Source organism: Durio zibethinus, chromosome 9 (assembly GCF_047325235.1).
Source record: "Durio zibethinus cultivar Kanyao isolate XHJ-2024 chromosome 9, ASM4732523v1, whole genome shotgun sequence".
NCBI lineage: Eukaryota > Viridiplantae > Streptophyta > Magnoliopsida > Malvales > Malvaceae > Durio > Durio zibethinus.
In genome coordinates, this window is record NC_143170.1 from 26,860,673 (window position 1) to 26,885,173 (window position 24,501).

At 26.3% G+C, this 24,501-nt stretch overlaps 1 protein-coding gene across 1 annotated transcript; it reads right to left on the reverse strand.

Annotated features, from left to right (window-relative positions):
• Positions 1-20,575: 20,575 nt before the first annotated feature.
• Positions 20,576-22,146, reverse strand: LOC111317775 (protein SOB FIVE-LIKE 3-like). Its single transcript, XM_022920181.2, has one exon. The coding sequence runs from the start codon at positions 21,336-21,338 to the stop codon at positions 20,850-20,852; it is 489 nt and encodes a 162-aa protein (XP_022775916.1). The 5' UTR covers positions 21,339-22,146; the 3' UTR covers positions 20,576-20,849.
• Positions 22,147-24,501: the final 2,355 nt, after the last annotated feature.

The window sequence follows — 24,501 nt, forward strand, 5'->3', positions numbered from 1 at the left end:
TAAAAATAATATAATTTAAAATTTTAATAATAATTATATATATATATTAGTTTTTAACACGTGTGTAATGCACATATAATTTTTATTTTTAAAAATTTATTTTAATAAATGAATTTTTTTATAATATGATAATAATGATAAATACATACTAATAATTTAATTTTGATTTTGATATAATAGAAGTAAAATTTGATCACTTTTGATAAAATTTTGGTAATATTCGATATAATTTTTGTAACTTTTGATATTAGTTTGATAACTTATGATATAATTTTGATAACAATTGATTAAATTTTGGTACCTCTTGATATAATTTTAATAATTAACATTCTAGTGACTTATTATACACTTTTAGTAATCATTAATAAAATTTGTGTCATTATATATTTAACAATGAATTCTCATAAAAAAGCATGGGTTTAATATTAGTATAAGATAATTTTTTTTTGTATAATAAAATAAAATAATTATTTCATTCAAATTTATAATTTTTTCATTAAATTTTTTTATTGAATAGGTTCATGATAGGTTTATCCTAGTCTCCTCAGATAAAATTTCTAACTTCGTTTCTACTACAACAATTCAATTCTTTTACAACTTTAAGTATAAAAAATTCAACAATTGACAATTAAATTATCATTGATTTTCTATTATATTATCAACAATTTACTACTAAGCTATCAATGATATACTACTAAATTATCAATAATGTACTATTAAATTAGCATTGATTTACTACTAATTTATGAATGATTTAAGTTATGAATGATTTACTATTAAATTGTTGATGATTTACTACTAAGTTACTGATGATTCGTTATAAAGTTATAACTAATTTACTGTTAATTTATCAATGATCTACTAAAAATTGTCAATGATTAACTAATTTACTACTAAATTATCACTATTTTTGTGCTAAATTATCATTGATTTATAACTAAATTATTAGTGATTTATTACTAAGCTATCAAAAATTTACATCTAAATTATCAATAATTTACTATTATGTTATTATCATTGATTTACAATTAAATTATTAGTAATTTATTACTAAGCTATCAAAAATTTACATCTAAATTATCAGTGATTTACCAAGATTCATTATCAAATTATCGTTAATTTATATTCAATTATTATAATTTACTATTAAGTTATTAATGATTAACTACTATTAAATTATGTTGATTTATTTTTAAGTTTTCAATTATTAATTATTAAGTTATTTATGATTTACTAATAAGTTTATTAATTAATTACTACTAAACTGAAACTAATTTACTATTAAGTTATCATTATTAAGTTATTAATGATTAATTATTAAGTTATCACTTTTTTTTATTAACCTATCATTTATTTACTAATATGCTATTGTGCACTAACAACCATGAAATATGGAATTTAACAATTATACTAATAATATATGCGATAATTTTCTTTTTATACGATAGCGTTATTATTTTATTCAAGTTTAGAATTCTTTTCACTAATTTTCTTATCGAATGAGTTCATAGTAAATTTATCATAGCCATCAAAATTAAAGTTTTAACTTCACTTTTGTTAGTAACTAGAGTTCAATCTTTGGTAATTTCAAGTATAAAAAAGTTATCAATGATTGATAATTAAGTTATCAATTATTTACTGTAGACACCCATCTGTGTCCAGAGTCAATAGGGCTGATTTTATTATTGTTACTAGTCTACTATAATTTAGTATATTATAGTATATTATCGTATAGTATAGTTTATTATTATAGTATAGTATATTATACTATAGTATGTTATTTTATTATATTATTATATATTGTAGTATATTATTATTATTATTATTATTATTATTATTATTATTATTATTATTATTATTATTATTATTATGTTTTTATTCTTATTTTCGTGTTTTTGCATAATCATGGTTTGAATAAGGAAGTTGAAACTGAAATTGAATTAGCTGAATCCAAGGGATCCGCATGTTAAAGGATCACAATCCAGAATTAAATCAAAGGTTTTAATTAAATCCAAACAAATTACCTAAAATAGCCTAAAATCATGCTTGAGTAGAATCCAATCCCAAGATTCAAGTCTGGATTGGTTCTATCCTATCTCTTAGTTGATTGAGGACTGCTTATTAATTGAATAACGTTTCTGAGAACAGGACACGGTGGATTTAGGGAGAAAAGATTCAATGTTTAAGTTTTTAGAATTTTGGGTTTATGGGATTTTGGGTTCAATTTTTAGGAATTCTAGGTTTGATTTAAAGTTTCTGGATTGGGACTTAGGTTTCTAGGTTTAGGGTTAAATTTCTAGAATGGTTTTGAAGAAATCTAGAAAATCTATAAATTTTTGGTTTTTTCTAGAAAAAATATGGGTTTGAAAGATAAACTTTAAATTTTTCAATGAGTTTTTCGACGAAGTTTGAGTTTTTCAACGAGATTCCAATCAATTTTTCAGAAATCAATGACCAAACCCAGTTTTTGGTTGAATTTTTTTATTTTTTTTTAGAGAGAAAAGAGAGAAAATCGGTGCTAAAGTGAGAAAGAGAGAAGGCATGGGAATTTTGAAGAAAAGTTATACTCCCTCAACACGATGCCGTTTTGGAAGTTCCAGACTCGCGAGTAAACCCATTGACCCGCGTGCTAACTCACGTGCTGACCCGACCTGAATCGTAAGTTTTTCTTTTTTCTTTTTTCCTTTAAATTTTAAATTTATTATTTATTTATTTATTTTATATTTTGATTTTGATTTATTTTATTTTATCGATTTTTATTAGTTATTTATTTTTATTGAGTGATCTATGATTTATTAAATATTTTACAAAAATAAAATTTTTATTTTTGCAAAATAAAAAAATAATAAAAAAATAATTTTTTTCAAATAAATTCATGAATTCTACCAAACTATTAGAGAATTTTCGTGGATTTAAATTTTATGAGATTCGTCAAACTATTAAAAAATTTTATAAATATATTTCAAAAATAAGAAAAATAATTTTTATCTTCCAAATAATTGGATGATTGCTTTTTAAATTAAGCTTTACCAAGCCATTGGGAAACTTAATGAACTTGCTTAAAAAAAAGAAAATAAAATTTTTGCAAATGTTTTTCTTTTACAATAAAATCTAACCACACTATTGAGAGATCTACCTCAACATAAGTCCTACCAAACTATTAAGAGATTTACTAATTTTTTTGAATAAAATACATTAATCAATTCAACGACAGAACCTTTTTAGAATGGGATACTAGTTTCTATGAATGCTCTTAAGGTGAGAGAATTATCTTAAATTACCACCAAACTATTGGAGTAATTTTAAGACTAATTTTTAATATTAAATATTTTAGGCAAATCATAAACATGTTCAAGGCTTGGATAATTTGAAATCAAACTAGTACCATCATTTGAATGGGCGTTGTAGGAGTGCTATAATCTTTCTCACATGTAACGATACTTTTGAACTTAAAATCTGGTTTCATAGATCATATTCAATTAAGTAACCAATCACACCTAAACAAAAAAGATTGGTAAAAACTCCTCTAATGTATGTCTAGTGGTAGGTCCATGGATTTATACGTTATGATAGTTTAGCGACTTTGCTAGGGACATCGAGAGTCGAGCTAGTGAATGATTCTTTATTATCTAAGCCTTGCTTAATAAATTTGGGATTATTTTTTTTCTTTTTCCTATTTATTTTTTTTATATTTGCTTAGTTATTTATTTATTTATTGTATATATCTGTCATTCACTTGTATATGCATAACATAAAGCTCTCTACCCGCACTCTACACTTAAGAGAGAATGAAGTACCTATGCCCTTGTGAGATTCCATGTCTCCACATGGGTCTACGAAATATTTTCACTCAAATTGAACTATTTTCGCTTATAGCCTATGATAGGCAAAGATCGGGGTGTCTCACTAGTCTGTAATTGACAATGATGAAAGGAACAATTTGGAAACTTTTTAAAAGTAATCTAAGCCACATATAGTTAACTTTAAGAGCCCAACCATAGGTAAAACCATGCCTTCCTCTATGTTAGAAAATTCTAAATAAGATATATGATTGGATGTTTGTTTTACTTGTAAGATTATGTATTGTCTTTTTTGTATATCTTTGTATACTAATTCTATATGTTGGTCTTTGTATGTTATTTTGTACTAACCCTTCTATTTTATCATGCATTTACATTATTAGATTTATCATAAGGAATATTTACCACAAAATAATTTTTAACAAGGAAAATCTTAGTTACATCCATGAAAAGCCTAGCAAAATTCTCTACTAGCCTGAAAAGAGAGTCTAAAGAGTTGAAGCTTGCAAACAAAAAGCTAAAAAAAAAAGTCCAAACACTGGAACAAGAAAAGAATCAATGGAAAAGTTCGTGCATTAACCTTAATGCAATACGATCATCCACTAATCAAGAGTTCGCTTAACTTTTACAAGAAAACAGACAATTGTAAGCAAAACTACAAGAAAGGGATACAATGCTCCTTGAAGTGCAAAAGCATTTCCAGATTTTAAATGGAGCAGTGGTAGGAACCAGAGTGCAAATGAGAGCTATGATTGAAGAATGTGAGTAGACGAATGAAGCATATGTGAATAAACATAACCAGTTGAATTTTTGTTTGATCGAATCATTATGGCTATTTACAAAGCCAAAGAAATGGTAGAAATGATTGAAAAATGAAAGGAAAAAGTGCCACCAGTGGGAGCATATGATTAAAAATTGATATATTTTCCTTAATGAAGTGCAAAGCTAGTATCGATGGGTTATGGGTTTCTTTCTTCAATAGTTCTAGACTTTTTATAGATGTAATAAAATGACTTGTAATTCAATAAAGATTTTTTTTATAGCAATTGTCATATGGTAAATTATCTTTATTGTATTCATACATTTTGTTTTTACATGCATAATTTGAGAGTTTTATAAACATCATTTTAAATTTGCACATTGTGAATATCAAGGTTCGAAGATAGCTCAACACCAGTATTTACCCGAGTTAGAGCTAAGAAGATGGATCAAGATAATGCAAACTGCTTCAAAATATTGGAAAAAGCTTAAGAGATAATAGAGAAAAAGTTAAGTAAGATCTTTGAAACTTTAGAAAAGATAAATAAAAGAAAAGTAGTGGAAAAAGATACCTCACATTAAGATATTGGGTCACTGTATCCTTTAGGTTTCAATCCACATCAGACCTAGACCATTCCAAATTTTCAGCCACAACAGATCACGTTCCCAAAATATAGTCAAGGGAATGTTCAAAGTTATATTAATCTTATTTTTGCTGAAATAACAGCTAATCTCATTCAAATTTCCAAACTGGATGAGACAAAAGAAGAGGTGAAGTTACAAATAATTGTACCTTCAAAAGACTTAAAGATTGATCAAACTATGAGTATGGTTGAGAAAAGATTATGAGCTATAGAAGACATTAATTTTTATGGATATATGGATGCTGTCAACCTTTGTTTGGTCCCAGATGTTGTAATCCCTTCAAAATTCAAAGTGCCCGAATTTAAAAAATACGATGGTACTAAATGTTCCATTACACACATCACAATGTATTATCGTAAAATGACAGCACATTGTAGCAATGAGAAACTGCTCATGCATGTGTTTCAAGATAACTTAATTGGATCTACTATGATGTAGTATGTTTAGTTGGATAAGACTCGTATAAAATCATAGAAATATTTGATTCGATCTTTCGTAAACCAATATCATCACATCATAAATATGGCTCTTGATCATTTTTCATTGCAAGATGTGAAAAAAAAAGCATCTGAGTCTTTTAAGAAGTATGCTTAAAGATGATGGGATGTTACTGCTCAATTACGCCATCATTAACAGTCAAAAAAATAATGGTGCTATTTGTAAGCACTTTAAAGTTGCCATACAATGAGAATATGATAGGGAACATGCTAAGAATTTATTGACATGGTGATTTCGGGTGAGATCATTGAGAATACAATAAAAAATGATAAATTGAAAGAAGGAGAATCATCTATTATTAAGAAAATACCTAAAAAAAAAGAAAATGAGACTCAAACTATAAGTTTTGACAAGTAATAATTCTGGAACTACCCTTAACTGATCTATCCCACATAACATCCTACTGTAAGTCATGCGTCTACTATACGACCTTCTCATTCATCTATAACTAGGCCCTCTATTCGTTTGACTACTTTAGCAAGTGGTGTGAGAGAATCCCAAAATTGAGAAAAGCTTATATTTGATCTTATTTTTATGAGTTATATAAAACTTTACTAGGAGCTTTATAAAAATTACTTGATTGCTCCAGTTTCTATAAAACAACTTGAACCTCTCTATCCTAAATGGTATGACTCCACTGCTCACTGTGACTATCATTATGGGATGGCTAGTCACTCTATAAAAAATTATATCATTTTGAAACATAGGGTGCAAACTTTGATTAAAGAAGGGTTGATAAACTTTGACATCGGTGGAAACACAGCATCTAATGTCAGTGATAGCCCATTATCTAATCATGTAGAGGCATAATTTTAGAGTGACTGATCAAAATTACTTATCATCTTAAGACTTCTTGAGAATATGGATCTTCTTTATGTACTTGGATTTTATCTTATTTTTTATCATTTTAATAAAAGTGATAGATGTGATGTATTTTCATGACATTTTTTCTTTTGTGAGCCACCATTATTTACTTTTACCTTCTTATACTTTTTTCTTATACCTATTTTTTGATTTCGAATGATAAATGTTTAGACAATCATAATAATAATTTAGAGTTCGATTTTGAAAATCTCATTCATGATGACTGTTGATTCATTGAAACTATTGAATAAAAGAAATATAAGTATGATGAAGAATCTCAAAAGGGATACAACACATGATCTTTGCAAATGCTTATTCATAAATCTGTTCTTGATCAATAAATGCTCTCAATTAAGAGTATTCATGCTCAAAATGAGAAATAGCCATCTTTATTCTATCTTTAAAAAAAAAAGTAAAATTATTCTTTGCTACTTTATTTGAGCTTGCTAAAATTTTTTTTAAAGAACCCTAACCAAAGATTACCCCCACATTAGGGGACAAAGTCGAAAATTTTGTAATTTTAGGGGCAAAGCCCTTTTGTGTTCAAATTTTTATGAAAAATGATAAAAAAAATAAGAAAAAAATGAAAGAGAAATTGATGAGACAAAATTCTAATGTGTTTCACATGAAGAAATAATCCTTAGGTTGATTACCCTTCAAATACAGTTTGGGCATGTTTCAATCATTTCTTTCATAACCCTTTACCTTAGCCTATGTTACGTCCTTTAGAAGTTTATTTTGATCGAATATGAATATTCAGATTGAAGAATCATAAATTGAATTAAGGTAGATTTACTATTGGATTGTTTGAGACTTTGATCAGGTTTCATAAATAGATAGAAGGGAAAAATGAGTGAAAGGAAAAAATAATAAAGAGGTATGCAAAAAAAAAAAAAAAGCAAAAATAAAAAAAAACAAAAACAAAAAAAAAAGAAAAAGGAAGACTCAAACTAAAAACCCAAAAAGGCAATTTAAGTTAAAAACTTAGAAAAATAGTTTCATGTGAAGATCATAAGAATAAGGATAATGATTGGCTCGAAGACCAAAGATATTGATGGAATATGTTTTTGAAAGAAGATTCTAAGTAGGAGTTCAAAATTATCTGAATAATTATTATTTTGAATGTTGATATCCCTTTTAAATAGTTAAAATATTTTATCTTTTGTTCATCTTTGATTTATTATTAACCATGTTTCTTTAAATAAAGACCCATCTTTCTTACCCTTTCTCAAATGTATATCCCCTGCATGAATCAAGAAAATGTATCATGTCTGTAACTAATTTGAATGATGACAAATAAATGAATGACATTGTTTGTAAAGAGTTTTTCATTCTTTTGAAAGAAATCCTAGATGAGATAAATAAAAAATGCTAAGAAAATGCTTTAAAAAGAGACAAATATAGTGATATTGGTGATCCAATGATGAATTCACTGATAGATTGGTTAACATGACTTATGAGTTGTGACCAGATCAGTTGACAAAATTTATTCTGAGATTGTTAATACTGATAAGCTAGAAAGGAATGATGGAGTCTTAAAAATCTTGTTACCACAATTGAAATTGTATGGTATTGATTTAATAACGTTTGCATTACATATGTTATGTTTAAATCCTTGCATTTGCATCATTGCATTATCACTCATTTTCGTTCTCAGCTCGATCTAGATCACCTTTTTGACTTGTGGTTTAATCTTGATAATTTATCTTCAATCTTGACTCAATTTTGGTCGCTTTATTTTTTTGACTCTTTCAATCTCGTTATGCAAGTCCTTGCGAATTTGGAAACCTTTATAAATCTAGAACCTCTACGAAACTTGAAATCTTGTAAATTTTCCTGAAACCTCTACGAATCTTGAATCTTTGTGATTTTTTATGAAACTTAAAATATTGGAATATTTCAACTTCTGTTATAGAACCTTACAAATCTTTGAAATTCTAAATTATGAATCTTTGGATTTTCAGCTAAAATTTTGAATTTTATTTTTTCCAAACTTATAGTTTCATCTCAAGTATTTGATCTTGGCTCAGTCCAAATCATTTTTTAGACTTGTGGTTCTATCCCGATCATCCAATCTTGGCTTAGTCTAGATCATTTTTTAGACTATGGTTTCATTCAATCATTCAATCTTGGCTCAGTCCTGATCATTTTTCAGACTTATGGTTTTTTTCTGGTCATTCGATCTTGGCTCAGTCCAGATTGCTGTCCAAACTTGTGGTTTCATCCCAATAATTTGATCTTGGCTTAGTCTAGATTATTTTTCAAACGTGTGGTTTCATCTTGGTCATCCGATGTTGGCTCAGTCTAGATTGTTTTCTAGACTTATGGTTCTGTCCCAGTTGGCTCAATCCAAATCATTTTCTATACTTGTGATTTTGTCTCGGTTATCTGATCTTGGCTCAATCCAAATTGTTTGCTTAACTTGTTACTCAGTCCCGATCACCTATTTTGCTCTCAGCTTAGTCCAGATCATTTTTTTGACTTGCGATTCAGTCTTGGTTAGTTTTGCTTATTGACTTGATTTTTAGAATAGAATGGATATCTAGGTCTTTGCATAATCCCTGTCTAATAGAGATGTGCAAAGAGGGACAGTTGTAGACACCCATTTATGTCTGGGGTCAATAAGGTTGATTTTATTATTGTTACTAATATAGTATAATTTTGTATATTATAGTACAATATAGTTTATTATTATAGTATAGTATATTATATTGTAGTTTATTTTTTTATTATATTATTATTTATTGTAGTCTATTATTATTATTGTTGTTGTTGTTGTTATTGTTGTTGTTGTTGTTGTTGTTGTTATTATTATTATTATTATTATTATTATTATTATTATTATGTTTTTATTCTTCTTTTCATTTTTCTGCATGATCGTGGTTCAAATAAGAAAGTTGAAACTAAAATCGAATAAGCTAAATCCAAGGAATTTGCATGGTCAAAAGATCACAATCCAGAATTAAATCAAAAGTTTAATTCAATCTAGACAAATCACCTAAGACCTAGCCTAAAATCATGCTCAGGTAGAATCCAATCTTAGGATTCAAGCCTGAATTAGTTTTGTCTGATCCTTAAGTTGATTGAGGACTGCCCATAAATTGAATAATGTTTTTGAAAACAGGACACGGTGGATTTAGGTAGAAAAGACTCAATGTTTAAGTTTCTAGAATTTTAGGTTGTTGGGATTTTGGGTTCAGTTTTCGAGAATTCTGGGTTTGATTTAAAGTTTTGGATTAGGACTTAGGTTTCTAAGTTTAGGGTTAAATTTCTGGAATGGTTTTGAAGAAATATGGAAAATATGAAAATTTTTTGTTTTTTTTTTGGAAAAAATATGGGTTTGAAAGATGAACTTTGAATTTTTCGATGAGTTTTTCGACAAAGTTTGAGTTTTTTAGTGGGATTTTGGTCAATTTTCCAAAAATCGGTGACCAAATCTAGTTTTCGGTTGAATTTTTGGGTTTTATTTAGAAAGAAGAAAGAGAGAATCGAGGCTAGAGAGAGGACAAGGGAATTCTAAAGAAAAGCTGAGTGGTGTGAGCTTTATACTCCCCCAACACGATGCCATTTCGGAAGTCCCAAACCCCCAGGTAGACTCATTGACCCACGTGCTGAACCGACTCAAATCGTATGTTTTCCTCTTTCTATTTTAATTTTAATTTTTGATTTATTTATTTATTTTATATTTATATTTATATTTTGATTGATTTTATTTTACTAATTTTTGTTAGTTATTTATTTTTATTAAGTGACTTATCACTTATTAAATATTTTGCAAAAATAAAATTTTTATTTTTGGAAAATAAAAAATAATAAAAGAAAAAAGAAAACAACAAAAAAATAAAAAATAAATCTTTTCAAATAAATTCATAAATCCTACCAAACTATTGGAGAATTTTCGTAGATTTAAATTTTATGAAATTCTCCAAACTATTGGAATTTTTCATAAATAGATTTCAAAAATAAGAAAAATATTTTTTATCCTCTAAACGATTAGAGAATTGCTTTTTAAATTAAGTCTTACCAAATTATTATAAGACTTAATGAACTTGCTAAAAAAAGGAACATAAAATTTTTGCAATTTTTTTTTTTACAATAAAATCTTACTACACTATTGGAAGATCTGCCTTAAAGTAAATCCTACCAAATTATTGAGAGATTTACTTTTTTTTTTTAATAAAATACATTAATCAATCCGATAACGGAGCTCCTTCAGAGTAGGATACTAGTCTCCATGAATACTTTTGAAGTGAGAGAACTATTTTAAATTAGCACTAAATTATTGAGGTAATTTTAAGACTAATTTTCAATATTAAGTATTTTAAGTAAATCACAAACACGTTCAAGGCTTGGATAATTTGAAATCAAATTGGAATCATTCGTTGGATGGGTGCTGTGGGGGTGTTATAAACTTTTTCACATGTAATTGTACTCTCAAACCTAAAATCTAGTTTCGTAGATCAAATTCGATCAGGTGACTAATCATACATAAACAAAAAAGATTTGTGACAACTCCTCTAATCTATGTCTAGCGGTAGGGCCATAGATCTACGAATCTATATGTTATGACATTTACTACTAAGTTATCAATAATTTACTACTAAATTATCAATAATTTACTTCTAAATTATCAATAATTTACTTCTACTTTATGAATGACTAGCTATTAAGTAATAAATGATTTATTATTAAGTTATAAATGATTTCTATTAAATTACAGGTGATTTACCACTACGATATTGATGATTATTATAAATTTATAATTGATTTACTATTAATTTATCAATAATCTATTAAAAAGTTTTCAATGATTAACTAATTTATTACTAAATTATTACTTATTTACAATTATGTTATTAGTAATTTACTATTTTTTATTAGTGATTTACTATTAAGTTTTTTACTACTAAATTATTAATTATTTACTATTATATTTTTATATGTACTATTATATTATCATTGATTTACTACTTAATTTTTTATTTTTTATTACAAAATTATCACCAATTTACCACTAAATTTTATATGTTTCACTACCAAGTTATCATAATTTATATTGAATTATGAATGAATTATTATTAAGTTATCACTAATTAACTATTATGTTATGATGATTTACTACTAAGTTACTTTTAAATTTTCAATAATTAACTACTAAATTATAAATTATTTACTAATAATTTATTATTGATTTACTACTAATTTGTCATTGATTTACTACTATCAATTAATTACTATTAAATAAAAAATAATTTACTATTAAATTATTACTAATTTAGTATTAAGTTATTATTGATTTATTATTAAGTTATCAATAATTAAGTACTAAGTTATCATTTTTTTTTGTTAAGTTATCATTGATTTAGCATTATATAATTATGCATTTACAACATATTATAATTGATTTACCATTAAGGTATTATGGATATATTATTATATCATTACTGATTTACTAAAAGTTATCAATTATTTACTACTAAATTATCATTTATTTACTATTAAGTTATTATAAATTTACTATTAAGTTATTGATAATTATTATTAAGTTATGCTGACTACATTTAAGTTTTCAATAATTAATTACTAAGTTATCTACTAATACATTATCATTGATTTGTGTATATCCGAAAAGAAAATAACCATAATGTGTGCTAAATGATGTAATTTGTAAGATAAAAAAAGAAAGAAAAAAAGTTCAAGTTTAAATGATTTGAAAAGTATTAGTAACTGCTCTAAATTTACTATCTGTAGTTTAACATGTAATAATAAGTTAAAATCATAATTTTTTATATTAATGTAAGTATTAAAATTAAATTCAATAAATATAAACAATATATTAAGTTAATGTTTCTAAGATATTTTTCAAATTTTTTAATTCATGATAAAATAATACATATTAAGATAAGTTTTATTGATAATTTGACTGAATTATTAATATATGTATTGTCATATCCATTAGCGAAGTACAATTCCATATAAAAAAAATAAAATTTTGAAGTGTTCTATCATCAATGGAAGTAATAAACTTTGCCTTATATATTCATTTTTAAGTATACAATTTGGGGCAAAAGTTTTGTTGTATATTTGATAAAAGTAATGAGAACAAATTTACGAAATAACTTTCATAAAAATTAAACAAACAATAATTCTAAAAAGTATTAAATTAACAATAATCATCTTCACATTCTCAATAAAAAATTTCTTCTACTAAACGAAAAAATTATATATTTTTAATTGTTACTTCATTTTTATTATGATCATTCTAAATAACTTTTTTGATATTTTGATGTCAATCAACTTCTCCATTTGGAAAGAGTAAAGAATATTTCATTTCTCCATAAAAAAATTTATTCTACAAAATGAAAAGATTCTATATTTTTAATTGTTATTTTGTTCTTATTACAATTATTCAAAATGACTTTTTTATTTTATATTTTAATGCTGATCAATGTAAAGAGTAAACAATATTGTAAGAGGTTATAACAATCTAAATAATATTTAGCTTTATATTGTCTTCATGAATAAGTTTGAACTATGATATGATCTTTTTCAAATGAAATATTTGAATTGTTTTTCTCAACCTATATAGCAACAACTTGATTAACAAATAAATAATTATAAACTCATTTATTTAGATTAACATTTCTGCAATACGAATTTCAAAATCCTCAAAATATCCTTTAATTTCTATAAGACTTGAGTATAAGGATTTCTTTCTAAAATTATATTAGTATTTCAATCATTTTTACACTTAAATTTTCATGATGTTGTTTTCTCATTCTATTTTGAAATGTATTACCAATGCCATAAAAGTATAACTAAAATAACATAGATTAATCAATTCAAATCTGAAACAATTCAAAACTTAAATTGAGTATAAATAAATTTTTTACTCATTTTAAATTTTAATTTAATTAAAAATAATATAATACACATAATTATAAAAATGAACTAATTTGACTTGATTTTATTTGATTATAAAAAGTCAATAACTTAATATTTATTTAAAATCCAAAATAATTGAACATAACCAAAATCTGAATTTAAATAGTAACCCAATCAAAATCCAATATTAGTTATTCATCTTTCATTACAATTTAAAAATTTTTTATTTAAACTTTTTCTCTTAATCTTCAATATTTTATTTTTATTTTTTTTAGTGGTTGAATTAGTTAATTAATTTTAAGAGTATTTCTAAAGTGAAATTTCAATTACAAATAATTGAGTATACTTATTTTTAATTTAAATTTAGGATGATTTGAATCCAGTTTTTTAAACAAATATAAAAATATACCAATTATTGAGTCAAATTTGCTTAAGTACATAAGTGAATAATTGTGTATATTATTAATAGAAGTAGATGATAAAACTTAACTAAATCTAATTGGCCAGTAATTTTAAGTCTAAAATCCAACTCGAAATTATAAAAAATCAAAATTTTAAAATGATTGAAATACTAAATGCATAATTAAACAATAATTTATCAAATTAATTTTGCTAATAAATGCCTTTAAATCATTTTTAAGTTTAGTTAAATTATAATTATATAATAATTTTTATTTTAGATGTACAATGAGAATTAATTTGATGAATTTTAATTCTTTTGAACAAATATTACCTAATATGACAACCATAAAATTTTTTATACAACAGTAAATGTTTTTCAACTAGTATAAAATAGAAAATGAATAAGTATACAATATTTATCCAAATAAAAGAGTTTTATATTAATCCTAAAGATATTTGAAATTAATACATTTGTATATTTTTTATTGAAATATCATATAACACTAACTTCCTTTATCATACGAAGAAGATAAAGTTATGCATAAGCAATCAATCTTTTATCTCATTTTTCTGCTTAGAATAATTTTCCATCAATACTTCCATCAATTGAATATAATTGTACGTTCTAATAACTGAAATCTTAAATTTTCTTTTAGTTGAAAATTTTTATTTTACATAATTTTTTATTAAATAAAAATATTAAAATATATAATTTTAAAAGTTAGAATGAAATAAAATAAAATAAATTCTTAACCTTAGTACTTGTTATGTTTTTTTTTTTTTAAAGAAGATTCCAATTCTGAGCATAACAAACTTATTATGTAATGCCTATACAATTTATAGTGATTTTATTTTAAGTATTAACAATATAATTTTCATGAATTAATGAAATTTTTGCATAAATACATTTAAAAGATAGTTCCAATAAGTTTTGTTACACCTTGAAAGAATTCACCAAAAATAATTAATTTTACTCTACTTGATATTTTTTACTTCTAATAATTCATGTTAGCTAATTCAACTACCTGATTGACAAAAAAAAAACAAGTAATTAAATACAATCGAGAAAGATTAAATAATCTTAAGATATAAATTAATGATATATATGCATATTAAGATAAAAGTTGAGAGAAAATTAAATCAATTATTGCTTTAATCAAGATGAATAATTCTTATGGTAATTTGATGGGACCTAATCCTAAGCTACTAGTAGCTCCTACCACCTATTGAATCATCTAATTGTGTAGGTGAAAAGTTCAATTAAAGTATTTGGATGCAATTAATTTGTATTTGATTTGTTAGTTTTTGTTCATGGGAATAACAATCATAAAATTTTAGAGAAAAAAATACAAAAGAGAAATTAGTTATAGAAGTCAAGCTAAACTGTGAAAATGATATGTTAATGAATTATTTCAAGGGACTAAAAAGATTTAATTATATTATCAATGATCAAATAATCAACTCATAAAACATATAAATAATAAAATCATTAATATACATATATAATTAATATATTAAAACAAAAAATTGAAAGGCAAAAAGTAAAAAAAAAATTCTTCAATGACTTAATTATAATTATCTTTAATGAATTTGTTTATTAGCATGAACTACATATATAATTATTTTTACAACAACTAAATAAACAAATTCCATATAATTATTTTATTCATATACGAACTAAGTTTTGATCTTGTTCTATTTGTATTTTTATTTGATGTGAAAAAGCATTTTACTTATAAAACAAGAGTCTAATAATAAAAATAAGTCATTTAAATTAAAATTTATAAAAAAAATTACTAATAGTATTTTAATCAATCATTTGTAACATTTTTAAAATTAAAATTTTATTAAAGATATTTTTGTTAATCACTTTTAACACTTTTTTAGTCTAATTATAAAAAAAGAATTTAATAGTAAAAAGATTCATTTAAATTAAAATTTATAAAGACATTTACTAAGGATATTTTAATCAATCACTTTTAATATCTTTGGAAGTGAAATTTTAAAATTTTAAATAGTTTAATTTCATATAAACTTTATTTTTAATTTAAGTTTATTTATAGTCAACTTAAATAAATTGATAAAATTGTATATTTAAAGATAAAGTTATCAATTTAAAAATTTATAAAAGTATTTAAGTCGATACTATTAGCACTTTTAAAATTTATACTTTTATATATAGATGAGATATTTAACAAAGTTAACAAAATATATTTCGTATTTTCATATCAACATTAATTATAACATATAATTTTTATGTAAAATATAATACAAATATATAAATTTTAATATTTTATACAAATCATCAAATCCAACCTCATCCTGCTAAAAAAACACCGATTACCATGGTTTCATTAAAAAAAAAAAAAAAAACTCCAAAATATGTGATACAGGCCCAAAAGATCCAAAGGTTGTAAATTTTAATACTTGGGCTAAAAGCCCATAAAGTTCTATTTGGATTAAAAAAAAGAAAGGAAAGAAAAGAGAAAAAAAAAAAAAAAAAAAAAAAAAAAAAAAAAAAAAAAAAAACTCTAGAGGATAGAAGAGAGGTTGGAATTTCAAAGATTAGTCTTGTAATTGAAGGTTTGAGGTAATATTATTAGTCTTTCCAATTTTGGTGTTTGTTATAAAATCTCATGTATCATTTTAAGTGTTTTAAATTTTAAAAAATTTCAACATCATTTTGATGGTATGACGAGTATCAATGGAAAGCTTTCATAAAAAAATTTATAATGATTTTGGTGGCAATTAATTTGGTTGAACATTTAGGGAGATTTTAATTTTTGAAATTTATTGAAAATAAGATTTTGACAATTTCAATGATCGATCACCGGAACTCCACTTTCAAATAACATTTTGAATCGAATTTTGGATAGCTGTTATAGTATCAAATGTGATCTTTTCAATGATCTAACTAGTTTGCTCAAATCATTTTTGTGCTATGCAAATCAAAGACTTAAATAAACCAAATGATTTTGGTTACACAAAAATTTTCGATAATTAGTAATGATTTTAAAAACTTTAGCCTCCAAAAAATAATATTTCGATCATCTACTCGAATTTTGGTTAACTTATCTTTGATTGGACAATTTTAAGAAAAAAATTATTTTTCTTGAGAAAATTTTATAATAATTAAAAGCCATTTATCCATCTTAGTAATTGAGGGAGATTGCATTTCATTATATCACTGAGTCAATTCTTCTCGATCCTCCTTTGCTCTTTGACCCTATGTTATTGTTATTCTTTCTTTTTCTCAACCAGGTATATGTTAATTAATCAGAATTTATTTATAAATTGAAATTCGATTTCATGTAAATGTTAGAATTTATTAAAAAAAAAAAGAATATTAGAATTTATGGTCACATAGAGATTTGTGGACACTCTTCCCTCCCTTTAAATATCTTTATCTTGATTAAAATTACTAGAAATAAATTCCCATAAATTTAATTTTCAATAATAACATTCTAACTAATTATTTTATGCAAATTATCTTATATATCAGTAGAGTTTTTAAAGTTTACCAGTTAAACTGGCAACACACTTGCCTTGATTGTATGATCATTAAACCACAGTTGAAAATGCTTAATATAGCATGCTTCTCTGCAAACTATAGCTTCGCATTCCCTCATTCTCTTCCTTCAAGAATTAATTAGTATGATTAAAGATGATTTTTTTATTTGCACAAAATTTATGTAGAATTCTTCTAATGAAGTCAATGAACTGATGCCTTCATATTAGATTTAGTGATTTATGTATTTATATCATATAAAATATTAAAATTCATATAATATTTTATATAAAAATTATATGTCATAATTTGTATTAATACAAAATATAAAATATAATTTTTTATTTTTATTAAATCTATATATTATTAAAATTTTAAATCATATTATTTTTATATTTTATTTTTATTTATATTTTATTTTTATTTATATTCCTATAGTGTTATCATGTCAAATTTTAAATTCTCAAATCTATTCGTGATACTTTTGTATCCAAAAAAAAAATTTTTTTAATATTTTTTCTTCAAAGAGTTCTGCTGATCAAAACTTAATCACTACCTATCAATGAATTTGCTTGTGATACCAAAGAACAATTCAAGGTGGTAATTAATTTTAGAAAAAACATGCCTTAGATATTAAAAAATATATTATTCTAGGCTGGCTATTCTCTCGCCATTTAATTACCATTTAAGATCATGTATCCTTATCCATGGGATGAAACATCTCATGATGACATGCTTGCCAGGTTCAAGTTCCAATTATGTTTCTCTGCACATGTATATCTCTCAAATCTTTTTCTTTTGTGGCTGTCAATTGTATGATCAGGATCTGGGACTGGAAGCCTGGACATAGCCAGCTAGCTAGTTTCTGCAAAAGAGGAATTCAGCATATGCATCTTCCATGGCCTGACGAACCTAAGTCATTTTTGGTGGAAAACAACATTGTGACCCCTACGGGGATGGAACGAGCTCCGTGGAGCCCGACCTCAGTTAATGAGATTGCCACTTCAAAAATCCTGAAAAGGAAATATGCTTAGCTGAATTCAACAACTGGTCACATGCCCTGTAGTGAATCTTATTAATGATATATTTCTTGGGTGATTTAAGGGTCCATTGCAAGCCATGATTATGTCACTTGCTTCTTTCGAAATTCCATTGCGCCTCGATTAGGACCCGACCACCACTCGCGATCGACCTGTTTTCATTATTTTGCATAATTATCCTTTTGCCGACTTACTCGCACAATGTGCCTTGCATCTAGCCTGGATTTCATGTTTGATTGTTGATCTCACTTGTTGATCTTCTTATATTGATATACATCAGGAAATTTTGACAAGTTTTGTTCATAACTTAACAAGTTAACATTAACTACAATGGCTCTTGTGGAGCAAACATGCTTGGCTTGATTTGCACTTTGGTTTGAATCAATTGAAAAGATTAATTGGATCAAGCAATGACCGCCATAAATATATCGTTAGAGTTCATTTGGTAGCATGATAGATCACAGCCACAAATTCAATCATAAGGCACCATCTATCACCAGGTTACCAAATAAATTATTAGTAAATCAAAACTCTACTATTTTTACATAATTTTTCTTGAAGAGAAATTATTGAATCTTGAAAAAGACATCTCATGTATCAATCAACAATTATTTGTACCTCATGGCATGAAAATTGTAGAAAATGGGTTATAAAATACATTGATAATCTTATTAATTAAATCACGTTTTAGCGCTTTGAAGTACTTCTAATTATATAAATGAAAATTTCATCATGAGAAGATTTTTATGATTAATTATTGAAGGAACCACACATCTGCTGTGTGCTTTAGATTGGGTTGGTCAAAGTTTAATCATTGTGAAAATGTGTTACCATGGAATATATGATGGAAGAGTTTACGTGATTGCATTTGTTTGCTAGCGAAACGAAGAGTGAAACGAAGGCTACTGCTCGACGCAGAAGAAGCCGAATTGCTGAAGCAATGTTTGCAAAAACCAGCATAGCTGAAAGCAACGTAATTGTTGCCTCTCGATAGAACCCTCCACGCCAAGAGCTATTGTTGTGATGAGTTGGCCTCACCGTCGTGGTATTGTCAATATCTTTGGCCAAATTACTAAAATTTCCTTCAGCCCACGTGCCCGACAATGTGTTCTTATTGGATTCAAGTAGGAGATTATTATTTATTAAGTTGTGTGGAGCCTTATTACTATAATTCTTACGTTGAAAGTGAATAAGTTGATGAAAAATAATGCTTGATGCGTCTATTCATTTGAATGAACTTTTTGGAGTAGATTTTGTCAATTTTAGAGTTTATTATATATTTGTTCTCGTTGGTGTTTAACTTCGAACTCAGAGTAAAGACTTTGAAATCATAAGAGAAATAGGGCGATTAAGAGCATAATTAAATTATATTTTTTACATTTACATTCCAACTACTCAAATAAGAAGTTGATTAAAAAAATATAAAAAAAATTAAATTAAATTAGATAATATCTAAATAACTTTATTTATAAATAAAAAATAAAAAATCTATAAAATATAATAATGATATAATCAAACTAACATAACATTTTATGTGTCAAGTTGATTTAACATTTTATGTGTCAAATTGATTTAACATGTTAGATCAACCATTTTTTATTGACAAATCTCTAATGAAGAAAAAAAAATTTATCCCCTCAATCCGCTATTGCTTTCCCTTTAATAATGCTAATTAGGATCTACCTAAAATACAAAGAACATGTCCCAACCTATTGTGTTTCGGACAATTTTTATTGGATTCGACTTTCGAATGTATGAATAATACTGCTTCATTATTGTCTATGGTTAGAAATGAAACTTCATTGATTTCTACAACAAAAAATAATCATGAACGCTAAAATTAATCTTGTGGTTTACCATACATCGGCTAGGCGGATGATTGATTTAGTCCATGGCATTCAATGAAATATTAATGACTTCATATCTCAATCTCCTCTTCTAATATGAATCTTTGATGAATTTATGGATATATACATCGAATTGCTCTTTCAACCTCAAAGGTGTCACTTTGGGTACATTCATATTTGTCGCTTCAAGATTTGTTGGCTTTGGTGCATTAGTTCAATATTTTTCTTTAGAAAGAGAGTTCATTTTTATGAACATTTCTTCAACTTCAAATTCGTGTTCATCGGGAACAAAAGTGGCATGGTGTACGACTTACAGAAATCTATCTGCTTATGAGAAGGATCTTTCGACATGAACATACAAATGAAATGCTCAAACAGGCATGTAGCAGTGGTGCAGAAACAAAATCTTGTAATTAGTTAAACCCACATTTACGATTGGATTATGATCGTTACATTTCTTGATTGAACTCTTACACCAGAGCTTTGAAAACAAAAAACATATGATATAGATAGCTAGGTTCTTATGCTGATACACGTTTTCCCTGCAAAACACCCAACAGAACAGAAAAGTGGGGGAAAGAAAGGACAAAAAGAACCAGTTCTACTTTCTTTTCCCCAGCCACATACTTTTTCTTACCTTGGAACCACTTCGAGAAGTAGTAGCTCCTTTTGCATTGAATGTCATCTGTTCTTTCTCTTCTTTATTTTCTTTCTTTTTCATTCCAAGCTTTTGCTTCTCCACTGATTTCTTAGCTTTCTTGTCCGAGTAACAGTTGCCTTCCTCTTCATCCTCGTCATGCTTGAAATAGGACGTGCCATGACCTCCCTCCATATTTCCATGAAACTGAACCCCTTGATGGCTTGGACCAGAAGAAGCATCAGAAGCCATGGAATCATCACTGTCAGCTTCGTGATTGGCATATGTTTCATCAGCATGACCACCAGCATAAGCATCATCATCAGCTTCACTGTGTCCATTGTCATCGTCGTCGTCATCACCACCTTGTATGGGGGATCCAATGTACATTGTCCACCCTGATTCACTGCTATGGCATTCTTCTTTGCCTCCAAAGATTTTGGAAGGCTCCATTACTGTAGGCAACGGGAGAGGGAGAGTAAACTATAGAGGAATACACCTAGAATCAACTAGTGACAAAAGCTTTGAGTTCTTAAATATAGGAAATCAGGAGAGCTGTATTTAGACGCCTGAGAAAACGTTCCTCTCCCTGTCCCAACCAGCTTTCTAGACAATGAACAGATAAACCCATCTCACTTTTTGAAAGCTACACAAAACCACACTATCTTAAATGGCTAGGATCGATCGGATAATTTCACCACCTGGAAATCTATAGACCCATTAATTCTCTGACTTTGAATGAGCAGAAGACAGCTAGAAGCTGCCAAAGAAAGTGAAATTCATTTTACAAAAGGCATAAATACCAAAGTTTCTTGAATTCGAAAGGACAAGGGTTGTTGGTTTATTAGTTTTCTCTAAGTGAAGACACAATCTTCATTACTTCCCTGCATTTGCCATTAATTAAAATGGGATGCTTTAAATGCTAAGACAGTTTGGCTCGGTCTACAAAACTATGGAGAATATAAGACTTTTGCATTAAATAAGTCTAGAACAAGACCTCTTCACTACCTCCATTTAGCTTTCACACATTTCGTTTCTCTTTATCCTGTCATTAAAGCTTGAGCAGGCTTTTTACTTGAGATTAAAAAGCAATACGTTTAGAAGAATGAGACCGTGAGTGAGGAACCTGTCCAAATATCTTTCTGATTCTGCTCTTCTGTCCTCCTCTAATTTGATAGTGCCTGTCCTCTCAAGCAGTAGGATTATGTCTTGTTTTTATTGGAGGAGGAATATGGTCTTTTTGAAAAATCCAGTCATTTTCTTCTATAGTTACGAAAAGTGATTACCACATTTATCTATCAATGAGTAACCATGACCATATTTTGTCTTTATATAAATTTTCATTAAAACTTATGATATAATTTAATCTTGAAATGAGATATCCTCATCCAAATTTTTCATGATAAAAAAGTTTTCAATCTATGAAGATTCAAAGATTCAAGTTCATACAATCTATAAACCTCAACAGACAAAGTTGCTTATTAAACATGCTTTCATTATAAAGCTGATTCAAGATGCTTTCATTATAAATGAATCACATTGATGGATGAATCAATTGGCTGGACACCATGTTCCAGCACTAGTCTAATGCTACAATATTTTATTTTCCAAGTACTGAATGCTGATGGGTGAAATTACAGTGATCAGACAGATAACTGCCAGAATTTACTTCCGCATTCACTATTGAAATGACCCCTTGCTTCTTTTTTACATATGTTGAGATGGCCGATGGGCCTCCTTTCATCTCAAACTTCAATTGCATGTTTTCTCTCATAACTTGAAACACGTATACCAACATTATGATGGTTCGTTTGCTCTAAAGCTTTGGTGACGCAATTTTTTCCTGTCATTTCACATCTTTCTTCTTCTATTCTTGTCTTTGTTCATTTGTTACCTTTTATGTCGAACTAGCATGCCGGTCTTTAATGGAAACATGATGCAAAACTAACTACTTCTATAACTATACCATATAGCAAACATTGGGGGTACTGCATCTTTAAATTATATATCATTACCTCAACATTATTTTTTCAATGGTAGATGCTAATTTATATATATATATATATATATATATATCCATTAAGTGTTGTAGTTCTTTTAATTTGACACAACTTCCTTTTATATTTAAAATTGTTAGAATTTAAACTCTAAAAAATGTAAATCCCGATACACAAGACTCTTCACTTTGTAAGGATCGAGGTGAGGGTTCCTAAGGTTCATAGTATACATTATTAACATTAAAATTTTAATTTTAATTATTGAAATTAAGAATTTATACTCTATTAATTAACAATTCATGCTGACAGCACAGTCCTTTGTATCGATTCTATAACATTACCCATTAATTCAAAATCTTCATAGCATCATGTACTAACTTTGATAGGTAATTAATAAGTTAGAGAGTAATTAGAATTTACTTGAATTGATTTTTGTAATCGTTTCATTCAACAAATTTAAAGTTTAAATTTTAATATTTATGATTTTTTTTAAATTTTTTAATTACGAATTTCTTTATAAAAGAAATAGATTAGAGAGAAAAATGTTTTAATTAAGAATCTGATTAACAAAATATTAGTGGTGTATTAGTTATGTAAATTAGCAGAGATAATCGACTGTACTTTGCGATTAGGTCCCCAGTTCAAAAGAAGGAAGAGAACGAAACGAAGTTAAGAAGAGTTGAAAACCAATGTGTTGGGGCAGCCCTTGTCCCTCTACTTGTAAGCATCTGATTTAAGGGTGTTCCCCAGTCTTTAATTTCTCTCCCACGTGACTTATTATGTGGTATTACTGGACATCAATGGCCCATTCATTATTCCTGTTACTTGGGCTCCACCCTCGGAATTCAAGATTTACGGGGTTTGCTGTGCTAAAGGACAACCTTTTCAATGCTTTAGATTTGCCATTCTCTTTCTGAATTTTTTTTACAAAAAATTAAAAATAAATAAGTTATTTAATTTTTATATTAAAATAAAATATATCGTATTCAATAATTAAAAAATAATGATTAAAAATTATACATTCGAGATAATTTTAATAAACAAAATTAAACTCAAACTAAAAACTTTTATGTTAAAATGATTTTTATTGATTGAACTAATCTTTTTAATCTTGTTATATATTTTTAATTTTATTTCATTTCACCCCTATATATATATATGTATTAAAATTGTTTGACACATGATGACAATGAGAGATGAAAATAAATACTCTGCTTCAATTAATGTTTTATATAATTTATTTATTATAAGATTTTGCCAAAGAAAACTTTAAGGATACTTTTGAAGATTAATTACTATACAAAGTAATATTTTTGTTCAATGCATTAATAAAATTATTAACTGTTACATTCAATATAAAATTATTATTATAAATAGAATAATAATTAATCTTAAAGGTACTTTTAAAAAACTAGTTAATAAAATAGTTAATTGTACACTACAATAAAGAACCATGAACAATATATTTTATAAGGATATTTAATAATTAAAATTTGAAATTTCAACATGAAAAGCATTTTAAGTTCAAATTTTAATAAGAAAGGAGAAAAATATATGGGATAAGAAAAAATTATCCAAGACCTAGCTAATGGATTCTCATGATGTATAAAAATAAAGTT